The sequence below is a fragment of the Callorhinchus milii genome, unplaced genomic scaffold (assembly GCF_018977255.1).
Source record: "Callorhinchus milii isolate IMCB2004 unplaced genomic scaffold, IMCB_Cmil_1.0 Scaffold11, whole genome shotgun sequence".
Classification (NCBI taxonomy): Eukaryota; Metazoa; Chordata; class Chondrichthyes; order Chimaeriformes; family Callorhinchidae; genus Callorhinchus; species Callorhinchus milii.
Genome location: NW_024704752.1, coordinates 458,624 through 473,873, shown reverse-complemented (window position 1 = coordinate 473,873; position 15,250 = coordinate 458,624). Strand labels below are relative to the sequence as shown.

At 49.6% G+C, this 15,250-nt stretch overlaps 1 protein-coding gene across 2 annotated transcripts; it reads left to right on the top strand.

Moving 5' to 3' along the window:
* The first annotated feature begins 1,065 nt into the window (after positions 1 to 1,065).
* Positions 1,066 to 5,453, top strand: osteocrin. Of its 2 annotated transcripts, none has more exons than XM_007884614.2 (4): positions 1,066 to 1,253; positions 2,735 to 2,845; positions 3,641 to 3,855; positions 4,923 to 5,453. In XM_007884614.2, the coding sequence occupies exons 2-4, from the start codon at positions 2,735 to 2,737 to the stop codon at positions 5,005 to 5,007; spliced, it is 411 nt and encodes a 136-aa protein (XP_007882805.1). In that variant the 5' UTR covers positions 1,066 to 1,253; the 3' UTR covers positions 5,008 to 5,453. The 2 variants fall into 2 exon arrangements, with proteins under 2 accessions (XP_007882805.1, XP_007882804.1); XM_007884613.2 differs by lacking the exon at positions 1,066 to 1,253 and adding an exon at positions 1,791 to 1,834.
* Positions 5,454 to 15,250: the final 9,797 nt, after the last annotated feature.

Below are 15,250 nucleotides of genomic sequence, written 5' to 3'. Positions count from 1 at the left end.
TGAAAGCGAACTCCTGAACCGCTTTGAAAAGCTTCTCAAGTACATTGGAGCTCAGTCTCTCTCTGTACCTCTGCGCTGTGGCTGAGGGCAGTGCGTGAGGGTCTCTCCCCCTCCGACACACTCACACACACCCCTCACTCTCCCACACACTCACACACCCCTCACTCTCCCACACACTCACACACACCCCTCACTCTCCCACACACTCACACACACCCCTCACTCTCCCACACACTCACACACACCCCTCACTCTCCCACACACTCACACACACCCCTCACTCTCCCACACACTCACACACACCCCTCACTCTCCCACACACTCACACACACCCCTCACTCTCCCACACACCCCTCACTCTCCCACACACCCCTCACTCTCCCTCACTCTCCCACACACCCCTCACTCTCCCACACACCCCTCACTCTCCCACACACCCCTCACTCTCTCACACACTCACACACACCCCTCACTCTCCCACACACCCCTCACTCTCCCTCACTCTCCCACACACCCCTCACTCTCCCACACACCCCTCACTCTCCCACACACCCCTCACTCTCCCACACACCCCTCACTCTCCCACACACCCCTCACTCTCCCACACACTCACACACACCCCTCACTCTCCCACACACTCACACACACCCTTCACCCACGTACACTTCCCCCAATACACCCTCACACACACATACTCCCCCCCCCCCCCCAGGCTGACACTGACAGCACTCTCTGACCCCCCCACACCCCGAGTGTAACCCGTTCTACAACAAACTAATGGCATTTTCGCCCCACATTGAAAGTCTGGAATTTTGAGAGACTCAGTGACAGAGAGAGATAGTGAACTGATTCCCACTCCCCCCTCACTCCCCCTCCTTCCTCACTCACCATCTCCCTCCCTGGTCCCCCCTCTCGCTCCGTCTCCCATCACTCCCCCCCCTCTCCCCCTTTTCTCACTCTCCTCCCCCCACTCCCCAGTGAATGAGGCAAAATCCCAGTCCCTCTCCCCCACAGGTGAGCCATTGCCAACCATTGTGTGGCTTCCAGCTCTGACCTCACTGATGGTGGAAACAATCCCAGTGACTGACGCAGAGCGGCTCAGAGGCAGCGATTGGGTTCTTTATCTCTAAACCTACACATAAATACAGACACAAACCCCAGAGAACGTCCCACAGCTGCAGCTCTCCACCACCTGAAACCTGCACGAACACACACAGCAGCACAGACAGACACACAGAGAGAGAGAGAGAGAGGTAAGAGTTTTCAATGTGTTTTACCCCCAATAATCAGAAAAGATTCAGAAAGAAAGGCGTGAAACAGATAACTGAGTTAATGCATGTCTGTGTGACAGAGGCCAGAAATGTTTTTATCAAAAAAAAAGGGAAATGCAACCCACTGAGGCTTCACCTATGATTTGCAAAACATCAGCACTTTCCCTCCTGTTCACAATTCACTTCACAACAATAAGCAAATTGAAGTGAAAAGTGAATGGAAAATTGCAGGACTTTCAGCACATTGTGATCTGAGAGCTGAGTCTAACAGCAGTCACTGTCACTCAATAATCTTTCACTCAGATTTTTAAGACTGATTCACTTAATAAATAATAATTATTTGGTCACTCAATCTATTTGTTGCTGTGTGCAATTGGCTGCTGCATTTTGTCCACAAAATATACAGTCAATTCAATTTACAGTGTATCCTGTGAAGCACTTTCAGATGTCTAGAAAGACGTGATAAGGTGCTGTGTCAAATGCAAAAATTATAATTATATTGATTTCAAATAATACTTTTTTTGCTTTTTTTGTGGCTTGAAATGAAGCTGGGTTTAAAGCAGGTGAGTATGAGCTGACACTCTGTCACACCCAGACCTGGCTCACACTCACACTCTGTCACACCCAGACCTGGCTCACACTCACACTCTGTCACACCCAGACCTGGCTCACAGTCACACACTGTCACGCCCAGACCTGGCTCACAGTCACACACTGTCACGCCCAGACCTGGCTCACTGTCACACACTGTCACGCCCAGACCTGGCTCACACTCACACTCTGTCACACCCAGACCTGGCTCACACTCACACACTGTCACGCCCAGACCTGGCTCACACTCACACACTGTCACGCCCAGACCTGGCTCACAGTCACACACTGTCACGCCCAGACCTGGCTCACAGTCACACTCTGTCACGCCCAGACCTGGCTCACAGTCACACACTGTCACGCCCAGACCTGGCTCACACTCACACTCTGTCACACCCAGACCTGGCTCACAGTCACACACTGTCACGCCCAGACCTGGCTCACAGTCACACACTGTCACGCCCAGACCTGGCTCACTGTCACACACTGTCACGCCCAGACCTGGCTCACACTCACACTCTGTCACACCCAGACCTGGCTCACAGTCACACACTGTCACGCCCAGACCTGGCTCACAGTCACACACTGTCACGCCCAGACCTGGCTCACTGTCACACTCTGTCACGCCCAGACCTGGCTCACAGTCACACACTGTCACACCCAGACCTGGCTCACAGTCACACACTGTCACGCCCAGACCTGGCTCACAGTCACACACTGTCACGCCCAGACCTGGCTCACAGTCACACACTGTCACGCCCAGACCTGGCTCACAGTCACACACTGTCACGCCCAGACCTGGCTCACAGTCACACACTGTCACGGTGTCAGTGCTGGGCCAGGCTGACCCTGTGCCTGTTGTGTGCTGCCAGATGTTGTGCTGTCGCCACCTTCCTGTCCTGATGTTGCTCAGCAGCGCCCCCCAGTGGTGCAGCAGGAGTGTGGAGTGGGCGGAGCCTGCAGACAGCACACCTGGAGGTAAGGTGAGTGTCTGCGGAAACCCATCGCTGTCGCTTAAAAGTAGCCAAACCGAGCTGAGAATTCCATACATCCTACCCACACATGGAAATCCAGAGATATTTATTGGAATGCGCACTTTCTCTCTCTCCCTGGAGGGACGTATCTGCTTACCTAATTCAGGAAAGTATTAGGCGCAGGTTGGCAAGAGCCAAGACTTCGGGGAAGCTCAGAGCGTGTGTTGGGGTAACTGCTGGAGTCTAACCAGTTAAAACCACACAGCTTGCCATTGGTATCTCTGTACCAGGATGGTACCAGGAATGAGGGACTTCAGTGATCAGGAGAGGCTGGAGAAGCTCGGATTATTCTTCTTAGAGTAGAGGAGGTTAAGAGGAAACTTAATAGAAATTTTCAAAATGATGAGGGTATTCAATAGGGTGAACAAGGAGAAACTATTCCCATTGGCGGGTGGGTCAGTAACCCGAGGACACCGATTTAAAATAGTTGTTCAAAGAAACAGAGGGGAGGGGAGGAGAAATGTTTTCACAGAGTTAATTCTGTTGGGATCTGGAATGCAAAGCCTGAAAGGCTGGAAGCCGATTCGATAACAACTTTTAAGAGGGAAGTAGATAATTACTTGGGGAGGACAAGTTTGCAGGGCTATGGGGAGAGACCGAGTGTTGGGGTTGAATTGAAAGCTCTTTTTATAGCGCCGGCACAGACACGATGGGCCAAATGGCCTCCTTCGTATAATTATAATTCTATGATTCTGGAATCAGGGACAGAGATTGGAGGAAAGTGAAACTGTATTCTCCTCTCAGGTATCTGCTTGCTCGGCCCCTGGCGATGGGGGCTTGGGGTGGGCGTGCGCGGGGGTGAAGGCCATGGAAGTCACAGCCAAGCTCCACTCCCTCAGTGGCCTCACAGCCTCCAACAAAGACGTCACTGAGAAAAAACGCAAGAGAAGCTTCCCCAACTTCAGCTCTCCCATCGACCAGATCTCCCTCAGACGGCAGAAAACCAACGGCAAACCACGGTGAGTGTGTAACCACTGGCACCGGGCAGCAACCCCCCAAACTCTCAACCTCAACAGTATATTCTGTTAAGAGTTTGAGACAACTCAGAGATGTGATAAAGTGCTACATCAAATACAAGGATTATTATTATGAGCAGATTAACCTCTTACTAGAATCTCATAATCCTGAGGTGGGTTTAAACCCACAACCTTCTGAGGTGAAAATGTCAGTGGAGGTCACCTGCACATAGTCCTGGCTACATATTGCTGCTAACATAAACCCTGTTTGATGCACATCCTTTCAGATGAGGTTAGTCCGAGGTCCAGTCTTCCTGGTCCAATAGACATTAAAAGATCCCTTGGCACCGTTCAAAAAGAGAAAGGGTTTCTCTCTCTCTCCCCCTGTGGGTGACTTGGCCGACAATCCCCAGATAAAATCAATCATTCACTTCATGGCTGGGTGTGGCTGGCACATTTGCCAACAAGTGACACAGCACATTTGCCAGCAGTTATCTGTGAAGAGGTTTGAGATATTTTTATACCATAAGAAAGCTGAGCTCATACATTCTCTAATCAGACACTGAATGACCAGATCCACAAATATACAAATGTAGATCCACAAATATACAGTCAATTCACTTTACAGTCTATTCTGTGAAGCGCTTTGAGAAGTCGAGAAGACGTGAAAAGCGTTACATCAAATGCAAGGATTATTATTATACTATTATCCCCAGTTACTGCAGGCAGCGGGTGAGGACAAGTGAGCCGTGTTACTCCGTATTGTTGAGTAACACTGAGCATTGAGCAATGCTGTGCCCAGCACAGAGCACTCAGACTCCGAGCAGCGGCTTTGTGTGTTGTATATAATAATCCTTGCATTTGATACAGCGCCTTATCACGCCTTTGAGATGTCTCAAAGCGCTTCACAGAATATACTGTAAAGTGAATTGACTGTGTGTTTTGTGGGCAAAACGCAGCAACCAATCGGGCCCAGCAGCGTCCCACAAACAGTCGTGGATTGAGTGACCAAAGTATTATTATTATTTTCCGTGTGTGAACCAGCTTCAGACCTCTCCTCATTCCTGCAGGAACGTGCTGGCAGGCCGCAGGAAGCAGCCCAGTGTGCCGCTGGATCAAATTGGCAAGAGCAGCTTACCGAAGCGCCGAGGCTAGCGAGGGCATGGGCATTCCATCCTACAACTCACACCGCCACACTCCCTGCTCTTCTTCAAAGTAGCACCACAAGATCTTCACCATCCGGCAAACAGGAGCCAGGTTTAACATCTGACCTAAGGCACGGCACTGATGGCAATGTAGCCTCCCCGTTGTCTGTCTCCCAGTGTCCTGGCCAACATTCCCTGCCCCCACTTCTTTGTGACCGGAACCATTGGTTGCTGCATTTGCCCATAAACAGCGTTTAACCTCAGAGGAACTCAATACATAAAGCACTTTGAGACGTTTTAACCTGACAAGAGTTTTGTATGAAATGTCAATACCATATCATTCATGTATCAGGAGGTCTGTGAGGAGTTGTGTAAATCATGTGTAAACACATGGTTTGAGTGCACTATATGTAAACCACGTGTCCAGGCAGACGGAATTAAAGCTGCTCTTAATTATGTGATTAGCAAAGAGTGAATTGTTTACACACAGGTTTGCAAACAGTGTGTTTACACATGGTCCACGTGACTGGCAGAATCAGAGCTGTGAAGTTTTGGTATAAATAAAACAAGAGACTCTCACCGATGCTTGCCGGTGTTGGACAGTGTCTATGATCCTCCAACAGACTGACTGTGTCTGCGTCTGTCAGGGCTGCTGGCTGGGGTCTGCCTGCTGCCCACAATAGACACTCTCCATGATTTTGGTCTCATTCCAGCAAGTTCTAAATTGCAACATACACTCTGGGCTCCCCCAAAGCCTTGGCTCTCACCAACCTGGACCTAATACTTTCCGGAAGCAGGATGTGTCCCTCCAGGGAGAGAGAGAGTGCATTCCATTCCAACAATCTATCTCTGGGATTTCCATGTGCAGGTGCGATGCAGGGAATTCTCAGCTTGGTTTGGAGACTGTCAAGCAACAGTGACAGGTTTCCGTGTGTGTCAGACACTCGGCTGAGCAAAAATAAATGCTGGAAACTATGGCTGCTGTGACACCGAGTCACCACCAGTTGGTGGTGGAGGATAGATTCCGAGGTTGCAATACCCTGAGATTCTCTCTCTCGCCTTGTTCATAATCAGTTATTGGCTGTTTAGTTATTATTTACTGTAGTTAGTTATTATATATTTAGTTATTAGTGCATACATGCAGTGGTATGTATATTACACAAATGTACATGCACACAGACATGCACACTCACCTCACACACACGTGCACATTTATACACACAGGCAGGCGTGCTCTCGGAGGCTCAGACAAAATGTGACTGATTTAATCGCCTGGAATTACTTGACTGGTCTAAAGACAAAACACAACTTGCTGTGAACATTCAAGACTGAAGGATTCCATCAGCTATAATCCCAGCAACGAGACGCCCATCAGGAAGCCCTGAAATTCCACTTAGTCTTAGCCTTTGAGCCTTATCTATTTAACATTATTTCATCTTCAAATTTAAGATGGGGAAGAATTCTTAAATTCGCTCTTAATTTCGATGCCTTTTGTTTCAAGGAAAGACTAGATTATAGATTATAGATTCTCTATATTTCTGTGTCATTTTACATTTTAAAATGAAATAGTCTGACAGGCTGAGAACAGGGGGAATTCGTGCACAGAGAGCCTTGTTCACTCCGGAATCAACAACAACAATAAATTGCATTTCTATAGGGACTTTCACATCACAAGGACGTCCCAAGGCGCTGGACAATGAAGGGTTTGCACCCGAGCTGGGGGTGGAGGGTGGGGAAATGGAGGAAGGAAGATGGCCAAAGGCGCGGTCAAAGTGGAAGGTCTTGAGATGGGCCTTGAAAGAGACGAGACACCGCGTCCATAATGGGTGTTCCGGGAGGAGCCATGTTCTCAAATGCAGTATTTCCAGAAGCAAACTGGGAGAGAAGGAGATTCACGTCAGCAATTGGCAATGAGTGAGTGATACTGATGACAGACACCATATTCCCCTCTCACCCCAGACTATGGTTCTGATTAACAACTCGTACAGTCCACAGGCAAAATGTGAGAACATCCCTCACAAGAGTCCGTGGGGCCTGTGGCACGGCTGTGCTCTGACCCACTTCCGTTGTGCTGGGACGCTGGCAGGAAGTGGTAGGTTAGGGCCGGGGTTGGGGTAGGGGACTACAGACTCCCCAACTCCATCACTTAGTTGGGCTCTAAATCCCTCCACGTTGTCCAGCCAGTGAGGATGGATTGCGAGGGTAGAGGGATCTGTGACGTTTAATTAGACATGAGGGTAAATTGGACACACTTGCCTCCTGCGGGTAAGTATTGTTAACGCTCTTTGTTGTTCTGAATTTGAGAGAAAGTTTATGTGATTTTTCAGCAAATCCTTAGCTAATCAGATGTGGCAGCGCCCGGCCCCACCCTCGCTAATGGAATGGTTACCTCGTTTCTGGGAACGCTTCCAGGAAGGATTGTTCCCAGATCCAGACACCTGGGAATTCCTGAGCTCTGCAACTGCCTCATTAACACGTTCCCACTGGAGAGACAGAGAACCAGGTCCATTTAGTAACCATCAAACAGGGCAAATTGTTAGCTCCTCCAGCTGTTCAGTTCATCATGTCTGTGCTGGTGCTCGCTCCCCCACTGGAGCTCTCTACCCCCATTCCCTGCTCTCTCTCTCCCCATGGTGTCTGTGGTGGTGCTCGCTCCCCCACTCGAGCTCTCTACCCCCATTCCCTGCTCTCTCTCTCCCCATGGTGTCTGTGCTGGTGCTCGCTCCCCCACTGGAGCTCTCTACCCCCATTCCCTGCTCTCTCTCTCCCCATCGTGTCTGTGCTGGGGCTCGCTCCCCCATTGGAGCTCTCTACTCTAACCCCATTCCCTGCTCTCTCTCTCCATCGTGTCTGTGCTGCGGCTCCCTCACCCACTGGAGATCTCTAACCCCATTCCCTGCTCTCTCTCTCTCCCCTCATCGTGTGCTCTCTCCCCATGGTGCTTACTCCCCACTGGAGTTCTCTACAGATTGTTTGGATGGGTATTGGGGTGGCTGGGGGGGGGAATTGGGGTGGTTAGGGGGTATTGGGGTGGGTAGGGGTGTATTGGGATTTTTAGGGGAGTATTGGGGTGGTTACGGGGCTGTTGGGGTGGTTGGGCAGGTATTGGGGTGGTTGGATAGGTATTAGGGTGGTTAGGGGGGTAATTGGCGGGGTATTGGGGTGGTTGGGTAGCTATTGGGTGGTTGGGTAAGTATTGGGGTGGTTGGTGTGGTATTGGGGTGGTTGGGTAGGTATTGTGGTGGCTGGTGGGTATTCGGGTGGTTGGGTAGGTATTGGGGTGGTTGGGGGAGTCGGTATCGGGGGACGGAGTACTGACCTCTACAAATTTCATGAAGGCCTTCTCCACATTATTTCCTGTTCCTGGAACGAAAGACAAAAAGTCAGCCGCTGAGGAATATTGTCTGCAAATAACAGCTGGGAGACACATCTGTTAACAGGGTGGGTTTGGAGTGGGAGTTAAGTGGGTTCAGGCCACATGTTGGAACTTGGAACTCATATTGTCCAGTGCAGTGCTGGGTGAGCGCTGTATTGTCGCAGGTGCCTCCTTCAGAGGAGCTGTTAAACCGAAGTCCTATCTGCCCAGTTGTTGCCTGGTGTCCTGGCCAACAATCCCCCAAATAAAATCGTTCACTCACTTTTTGTGAAACCATGTTGTACGCAAATTGGCTGCCGCATTCATCAACACACAGTCACTTCACTACACAGTCACAAATAATCCCTTAAAAAAAATGTGGTCACTCAATCCACGACTGTTTGCGGGACGCTGTTGTGCAATTGGCTTCCGTGCTTCGCCCACAAAGTATACAGCTAATTTACTTTACGGTATATTCTGTGATGCACTTTGAGACGTCTCAAAGACGTGATTAGGTGCTATATCAAATGCACGGATTATTTCTATTATATTACACTGAACAGTAAATTCTGTGAAGCTTTAAGACGTTCTCCTGACGTGAACTTTTTTTAAAAAAATGTATATTTATTTGAAAATATATTTGGTAAAACCATAACCTCAAAAAAACCAAAGTACAACATCTCCCATGACACCACTTTTCTCTGTATCCCGACACCAAATATGTTGTTCTTTTCATTATGACGTGAACGGCACTTTATCAAATGTAAGATTATGTTTATTTGATTTTGTGTTTTCCAACTCGTTCAACAACAATTTACATTCTCACATCACCTTCGCTGCTCCCAGAGACACACACTGCCCCCCAGCCAGTCACTGACAGAGCCCCCACCCGCCTTGTGCACCTCTCTTCATTGTCCTCGTGCTGGTGAGAGCAATCACGACAAGTGAAGTCTTTGTCAAAATTGTCACCATTGACCAAACAGGATACTCACTTCTCATCATCAAAGCACAGAGCTGATGAGGAGAGGTTCTGGCGCAGTTGAAACAAGCGGCTCAAAGGGAAGCGGGCGATTTGTTAACGATGTGACAGAGAGTGAGGGCTGAATATTAATGCCCTGATATGAAAGGAGATTTCAAACTCTCTCACTGCAGATTGTCCACTTCCTGATTAAATACACTTGAAAGGAGTTCCCGCTTTCATCCACGTTCAAAGCAAAAGTCATTAGCATTGGGCACTGGCTGTGATGTTAGTGAAGCAGCATTGGATATGAGAGCGCAATCAGCCCCTACCCCATCCCTCACTGCCCTGCCCCCCTCCCCCCTCACTGCCCTGCCCCCCCCCCTCACTGCCCTGCCCAACTCCCCCTCACTGCCCTGCCCCCCCCCCTCACTGCCCTGCCCCCCCTCACTGCCCTCCCTCACTGCCCTGCCCCCCCCTCACTGCCCTGCCCCCCTCACTGCCCTGCCCCCCTCACTGCCCTGCCCCCCCAGTGCCCCCCCTCACTACCCCTCACTGCCCTGCCCCCCCTCACTGCCCTGCCCCCCACTCACTGCCCCATAGTATGAGGCGCGATGATGATATTGTATTATTACCTGTAAATGTTAGTTTCTCCCATTTGTGTGGAGTTATTGCCCTCAGGATCACAGTCAGCACAGCACTGGGGAGGCCAGAGTCACTGTTCTCAGCTCCAGCACATGTCACCCGGTCTGTAAGAAAGAGGGAAGTTTATATTGAACAATACTAAGTGTGGCTCTCTGTGTTCATCACCTGTGTATCTACTCTACCCCCATTCCCCGCTCTCTCTCGCTCCCTCCCCATGGTGTCTGTGCTGGGGCTCGCTCCCCCACTGGCGCTCTCTACTCTTGATGGACAAGTAATTTCTGACTACAAGGGTCAATCCCTCAGATTAAAAAAAAATCAATCATGAGCTTCCTGGCCGTTTGCTGTTACACCTCCAAACACAGTCACAACAGAAAGACTCTGACACCTTTGATTCCTGTGAATGATGACGACTGTCATTCTGATAATAAAGGCAAGGAATTCCTCAGAACAGACCTCCTCCCTTAGTAACCTGACAATCAGAGTGACCAAAACAACAAATTTGTATAACAACAACAAGATTACATTTGTATAACGCTTTCACGTTTCACACACATGCTCACATATTCACACACATATAGACAACCGCAAACTCACACACGCACACTCATCGGTTCTGCCTGTGCCACCACTATCACAACACAATCAGGACAATTTGGGGGTTATTGTCCCTTGCACAACTGTGAAAGGGGGGTGTTCCCCTCAGTGTTGGGGAGCAGCAGGCAGCCCCCCGGCCCCCACACACGCACACACATACACACACACACACACACACACAGTGATCATCTCAGGAACAAACTTTTGACAACTTTCCCGACCACTTCGTGCAAAAAAAGGCGACGGTAATCAAAGAAATTAAAAATAAAAGATTAAATAAAAGAGATGTTTAAATGCATCGATGCACATCACAGAGTGTAGACTCAGGCGGGAAGAATGTCCCCCCACCTCCACCGCCCTACCCCCACCACACACCCACACACACACTGGCCCTAATGTGGAATGGCAGGCGAAGGTTGAGGCTATTTTATGAAAAGATGGGGTTCTGGGTGAGGGAGGTGGGTTTACCTGGCACCGAGCACCTGCCTGCCGGTGGGTGGTGGGGGTGGCAGGTGGTGGCTGGGGAAGTGGGGTGGGGGGGTCTTACCTGGCGCTGAGTCCCTGGTTGCTGGGCTGAGGGTGAGCAGCAGTGCCAGCCAGCCCATGGCCGGCCCCATCACAGTGCGCATACTGAGTACCGGCACCTCTCAGCTCACAGCCCTTTATCTCTGAGATCACACACACATACATACAGTTAGAGAAACAGTACACAGACACACACACAATACAGACAGGCACACACACACACATACACATTTGCATACACCCAGACAGAGAAACAATACACACTCACACAGAAAATACACACAACACAGGCACAGAGATATACATAATAATAATAATCCTTGCATTTGATACAGCGCCTTATCACGTCTTCAAGATGTCTCAAAGTGCTTCAGAGGTATACTGTAAAGCGAATTGACTATATTTTGTGGGCAAAATATGTCAACTAATTGCGCACAGCAGTGTCCCACAAATAGTCATGGATTAAGTGACCACATTTGTTTTGACTTTAAATTTTGTGGGCGAAACATATTCACATTCAGTCAATATACAGGTACACACACACACACACACACACACAACACAACCTAACAACAACAAAATTACATTTGTATAGTGGCTTCACGTTGGGAGGACATCCCAAGGCGCCGGTACACACAGACACAGGTATTCAATTTGCAAGCAATTTTCCACCTTTATTTGTGATTTTTTGGGACAAGGAATGCTGCTAAAACTAACAACAATTTGCATTTATATAGCGTCACTCACACAGGGTAGCGTCCCAGAGCGCTTGATGGTTGAACTAATGGTTGAACCTGAATCTGGAATGGCTTTTGAAAGGGAGTTAGACAATGATCAGAGCAGAAGCAGCAGCAGGGTGTGGGGAAAGGGAGGATGTGTTTCTCTATGGAGAGCCAGCACAGGCACGCTGAGCCTCGTGCTTCTATGCTGTATAAACTCTCAGCACCTCACTGAGAACTCTCCGTGATAATTTTATGACATGTTTTAATGCAATGGTACAATGTCCAAAACATTTTACAATGTCATAAGTTTTAGTGTCCTGCAGTTTGGCCGTTTATCTCAATAATAAGTTAGCAAGTTAATCATGCAACATGAGGGGTAAATACAGGCACTAGGGAATGCAGAATGCTTTAACACATGTGATTCCTGAACCAGGTTTCCAACAGCACAGCAATTGGATAAACACGTAGTTGAAACGGTAATATAATCAGGCATGTGGAACGTCATGGTGAAGTCATGCCTGAAAAGCTGGTGGAAGCCGATTCGATAACAACATTTAAAAGAGAAGTAGATAATTATTTGGGGAGGACAAGTTTGCAGGGCTATGGGGAGAGAGTGGGGGAGTGGGGTTGATCTGGAAGCTTTCTTCAAAGAGCCGGCACAGACACAATGGGCCGAATGGCCTCCTTCTGTGCTGTATAATTCTATGACTCTATGAAGTCAAGGGGAATGAGATTAGAGCAGAAGATCCAGTGGGATTAGAGTAGAGAGCTCCAGTGGGATAAGAGTAGAGAGCTCCAGTAGGATTAGATTAGAGAGCTCCAGTGGGATTAGAGTAGAGAACTCTAGTAGGATTAGAGTAGAGAGCTCCAGTGGGATTAGAGTAGAGAGCTCTGGTGTGATTAGAATAGAAAGCTCCAGTGGGATTAGAGAGGAAAGCTTGGTTTCAAATCTCTTCATGCCCTGACACCTCCCTTCCTCTCTGACCTGATTACCCCCCAATCTGCTGCCTCCACTCCACTGGCTCTAGCTTCTGCATGTCCCCCATGCCGTGCTTTCAGCCACTATGTCCCTAAACTCTGGAACTCTCTCCCTACAATCCTTTCATCTTGCCCTCTCCCTCCCTCCCCACCTTCAAATCCCACCTTTTTGATTGTGCTTATGGTCACCTCCCAACTTCGTCTATCCCTCCGCCTTGCCCCTTCCGTCCCTATTTTCAGGTTATGTCTGAAGACCTTCCTATTCGACAGTGCCTACAGTCACCTCCCCATTCCCCCAGTTTGGAGTCGTGCTCCACCACTGTCAAAATCACTGGGATGCTACCCTGATTGAGGGGTGCTTTATAAATGCAAGTTGTTATTGTTATAGAGAGTTCCAGTGGGATTAGAGAGGAGAGCTCCAGTGGGATTAGAGAGGAGAGCTCCAGTGGGATTAGAGTAGAGACCTCCAGTGGGATTAGAGAGGATAGCTCCAATGGGATTAGAGTAGAGACCTCCAGTGGGATTAGAGAGGAGAGCTCCAGTGGGATTAGAGAGGAGAGCTCCAGTGGGATTAGAGCAGAGAGCTTGGTTTCAAATCCCTTCATGCACTGGCACATCCCTACCTCTCTGACCTGCTTAGCCCCCAACCTGCTGGCTGTGTGCTGTGTGGTTTGTGTTGGCTGTGTGGGTTGTGTTGGCTGTGTGGGTTGTGTTGGCTGTGTGCTGTGTTGGCTGTGTGCTGTGTTGGCTGTGTGCTGTGTTGACTGTGTGCTGTGTTGGCTGTATGTTATATTGGCTGTGTTGGCTTTGTTAGCTATGTTGACTGTGTTGGCTATGTGCTGTGTTGGCTGTTTTGGCTATGGGCTGTGTTGGCTATGTGCTGTGTTGGCTGTGTTGGCTATGTGCTGTGTTGGCTGTGTTGGCTATGTGCTGTGTTGGCTGTGATATCTATGTGCTGTGTTGGCTGTGTGGGTTGTGTTGGCTGTGTGCTATGTTGACTGTGTTGGCTGTGTTGGCTATGTGCTGTGTTGGCTGTGTTGACTATGTGATGTGTGTTGACTGTGTTGGCTATGTGTTGTGTTGGCTGTGTTGGCTATGTGCTGTGTGTTGACTGTGTTGGCTATGTGCTCTGCTAGCTGTATTGGCTATGTGCTGCGTTGGCTTTGTTGGCTACATGCTGTGTTGGCTATGTTCTGTGTTGGCTGTGTGCTGTGCTGGCTGTGTTGCCTGTGTGCTGTGTTGGCTGTGTTCTATGTGTGCTGTATTGGCTGTGTTGGCTATGTGCTGTTTTGACTGTGTTGGCTATGTGTTGTTTTGACTGTGTTGGCTGTGTTGGCTGAGTTGGCTGTGTTGGCTATGTGCTGTGTTGGTTGTAATGTCAATGTGCTGTGTTGGGTCTGTTGGCTGCGTTGGCTATGTTCTGTGTTTGCTGTGTTGGCTATGTGCTGTGTTGGCTGTGATGACCCTCACAAAGTCCCTCTCATCATCAGACATCCTATCCGTCTGGCCTTCCACCTGCGGAGATCTGAAGCAGCTGTCCAGCTGCTCCATGATCGCCTCTCCTCCATCTTCAACTCCCTTATCCCCCTAAAATCCTGAACCATCTCCAAACCCACCCGATTCCCTGGTACAACAAACGTCTCCGCTGCCAAAAAAACCAAACCCAGCTGTTCGAGCGCAGATGGCGGAAAACCGGCCTGACAGTTCACCGCCAACTGCGGCTCGAGCATCTCCACAGCTACCACCGTTCTTTGACACGCGCAAAAGTGGCCTTCTACTCCAACATCATCTTGGAGGCTAAACACCACCCTAAAATCCTTTTTTCCACCAGCCACTTCCTCCTCCGTGCCTTCCCCCAGGCCTCCTCAATCTTCATATCAAATGCCAAGTGCGAGGAGGTTCATGGACTTCTTTTCATCTAAAATACTTAACATCCGCCAGGCAGCCTCATCCATCTGCCCCTTGTCACCCACCACCAACCCCTCTCTGCCTCCCTCACCTTCCTCATCATCTGCTCCTACCACCACCCCCATTCTACACTCTTTCCTCCCCATCTCTCCCTCCTCCCTCTCACCCACCGTCACCTCCATGAAACCCACCACCTGCTGCCTCGAACCCCTCCCCACCAACTTACTGGTCACCCAGCTCCCCCTCCTCTGCCCACTACTGGCTGATGTCATCAACCAGTCCCTCTCCTCCGGATCGGTCCCTGCCCCCTCAAAACTGCTGTCATCACCCCCCTCCTGAAAAACCCCTCCCGAGATCCCTCAAACCCCAGCCATTACTGCCCCATTTCTAATCTGCCCTTCCTCTCAAAAGTTCTAGAATGAGTTGTTGCCAATCAACTCCCCGCACACCCCAAGGATCCATCCTTGCCCGCCTCCTCTTTCTGATCCTCATGCTCCCTCTTGGGTCTGTCATCCGCAGACATGGAGCACATTTCCGCATGAATGCAGATGACATGCAACTCTACTTT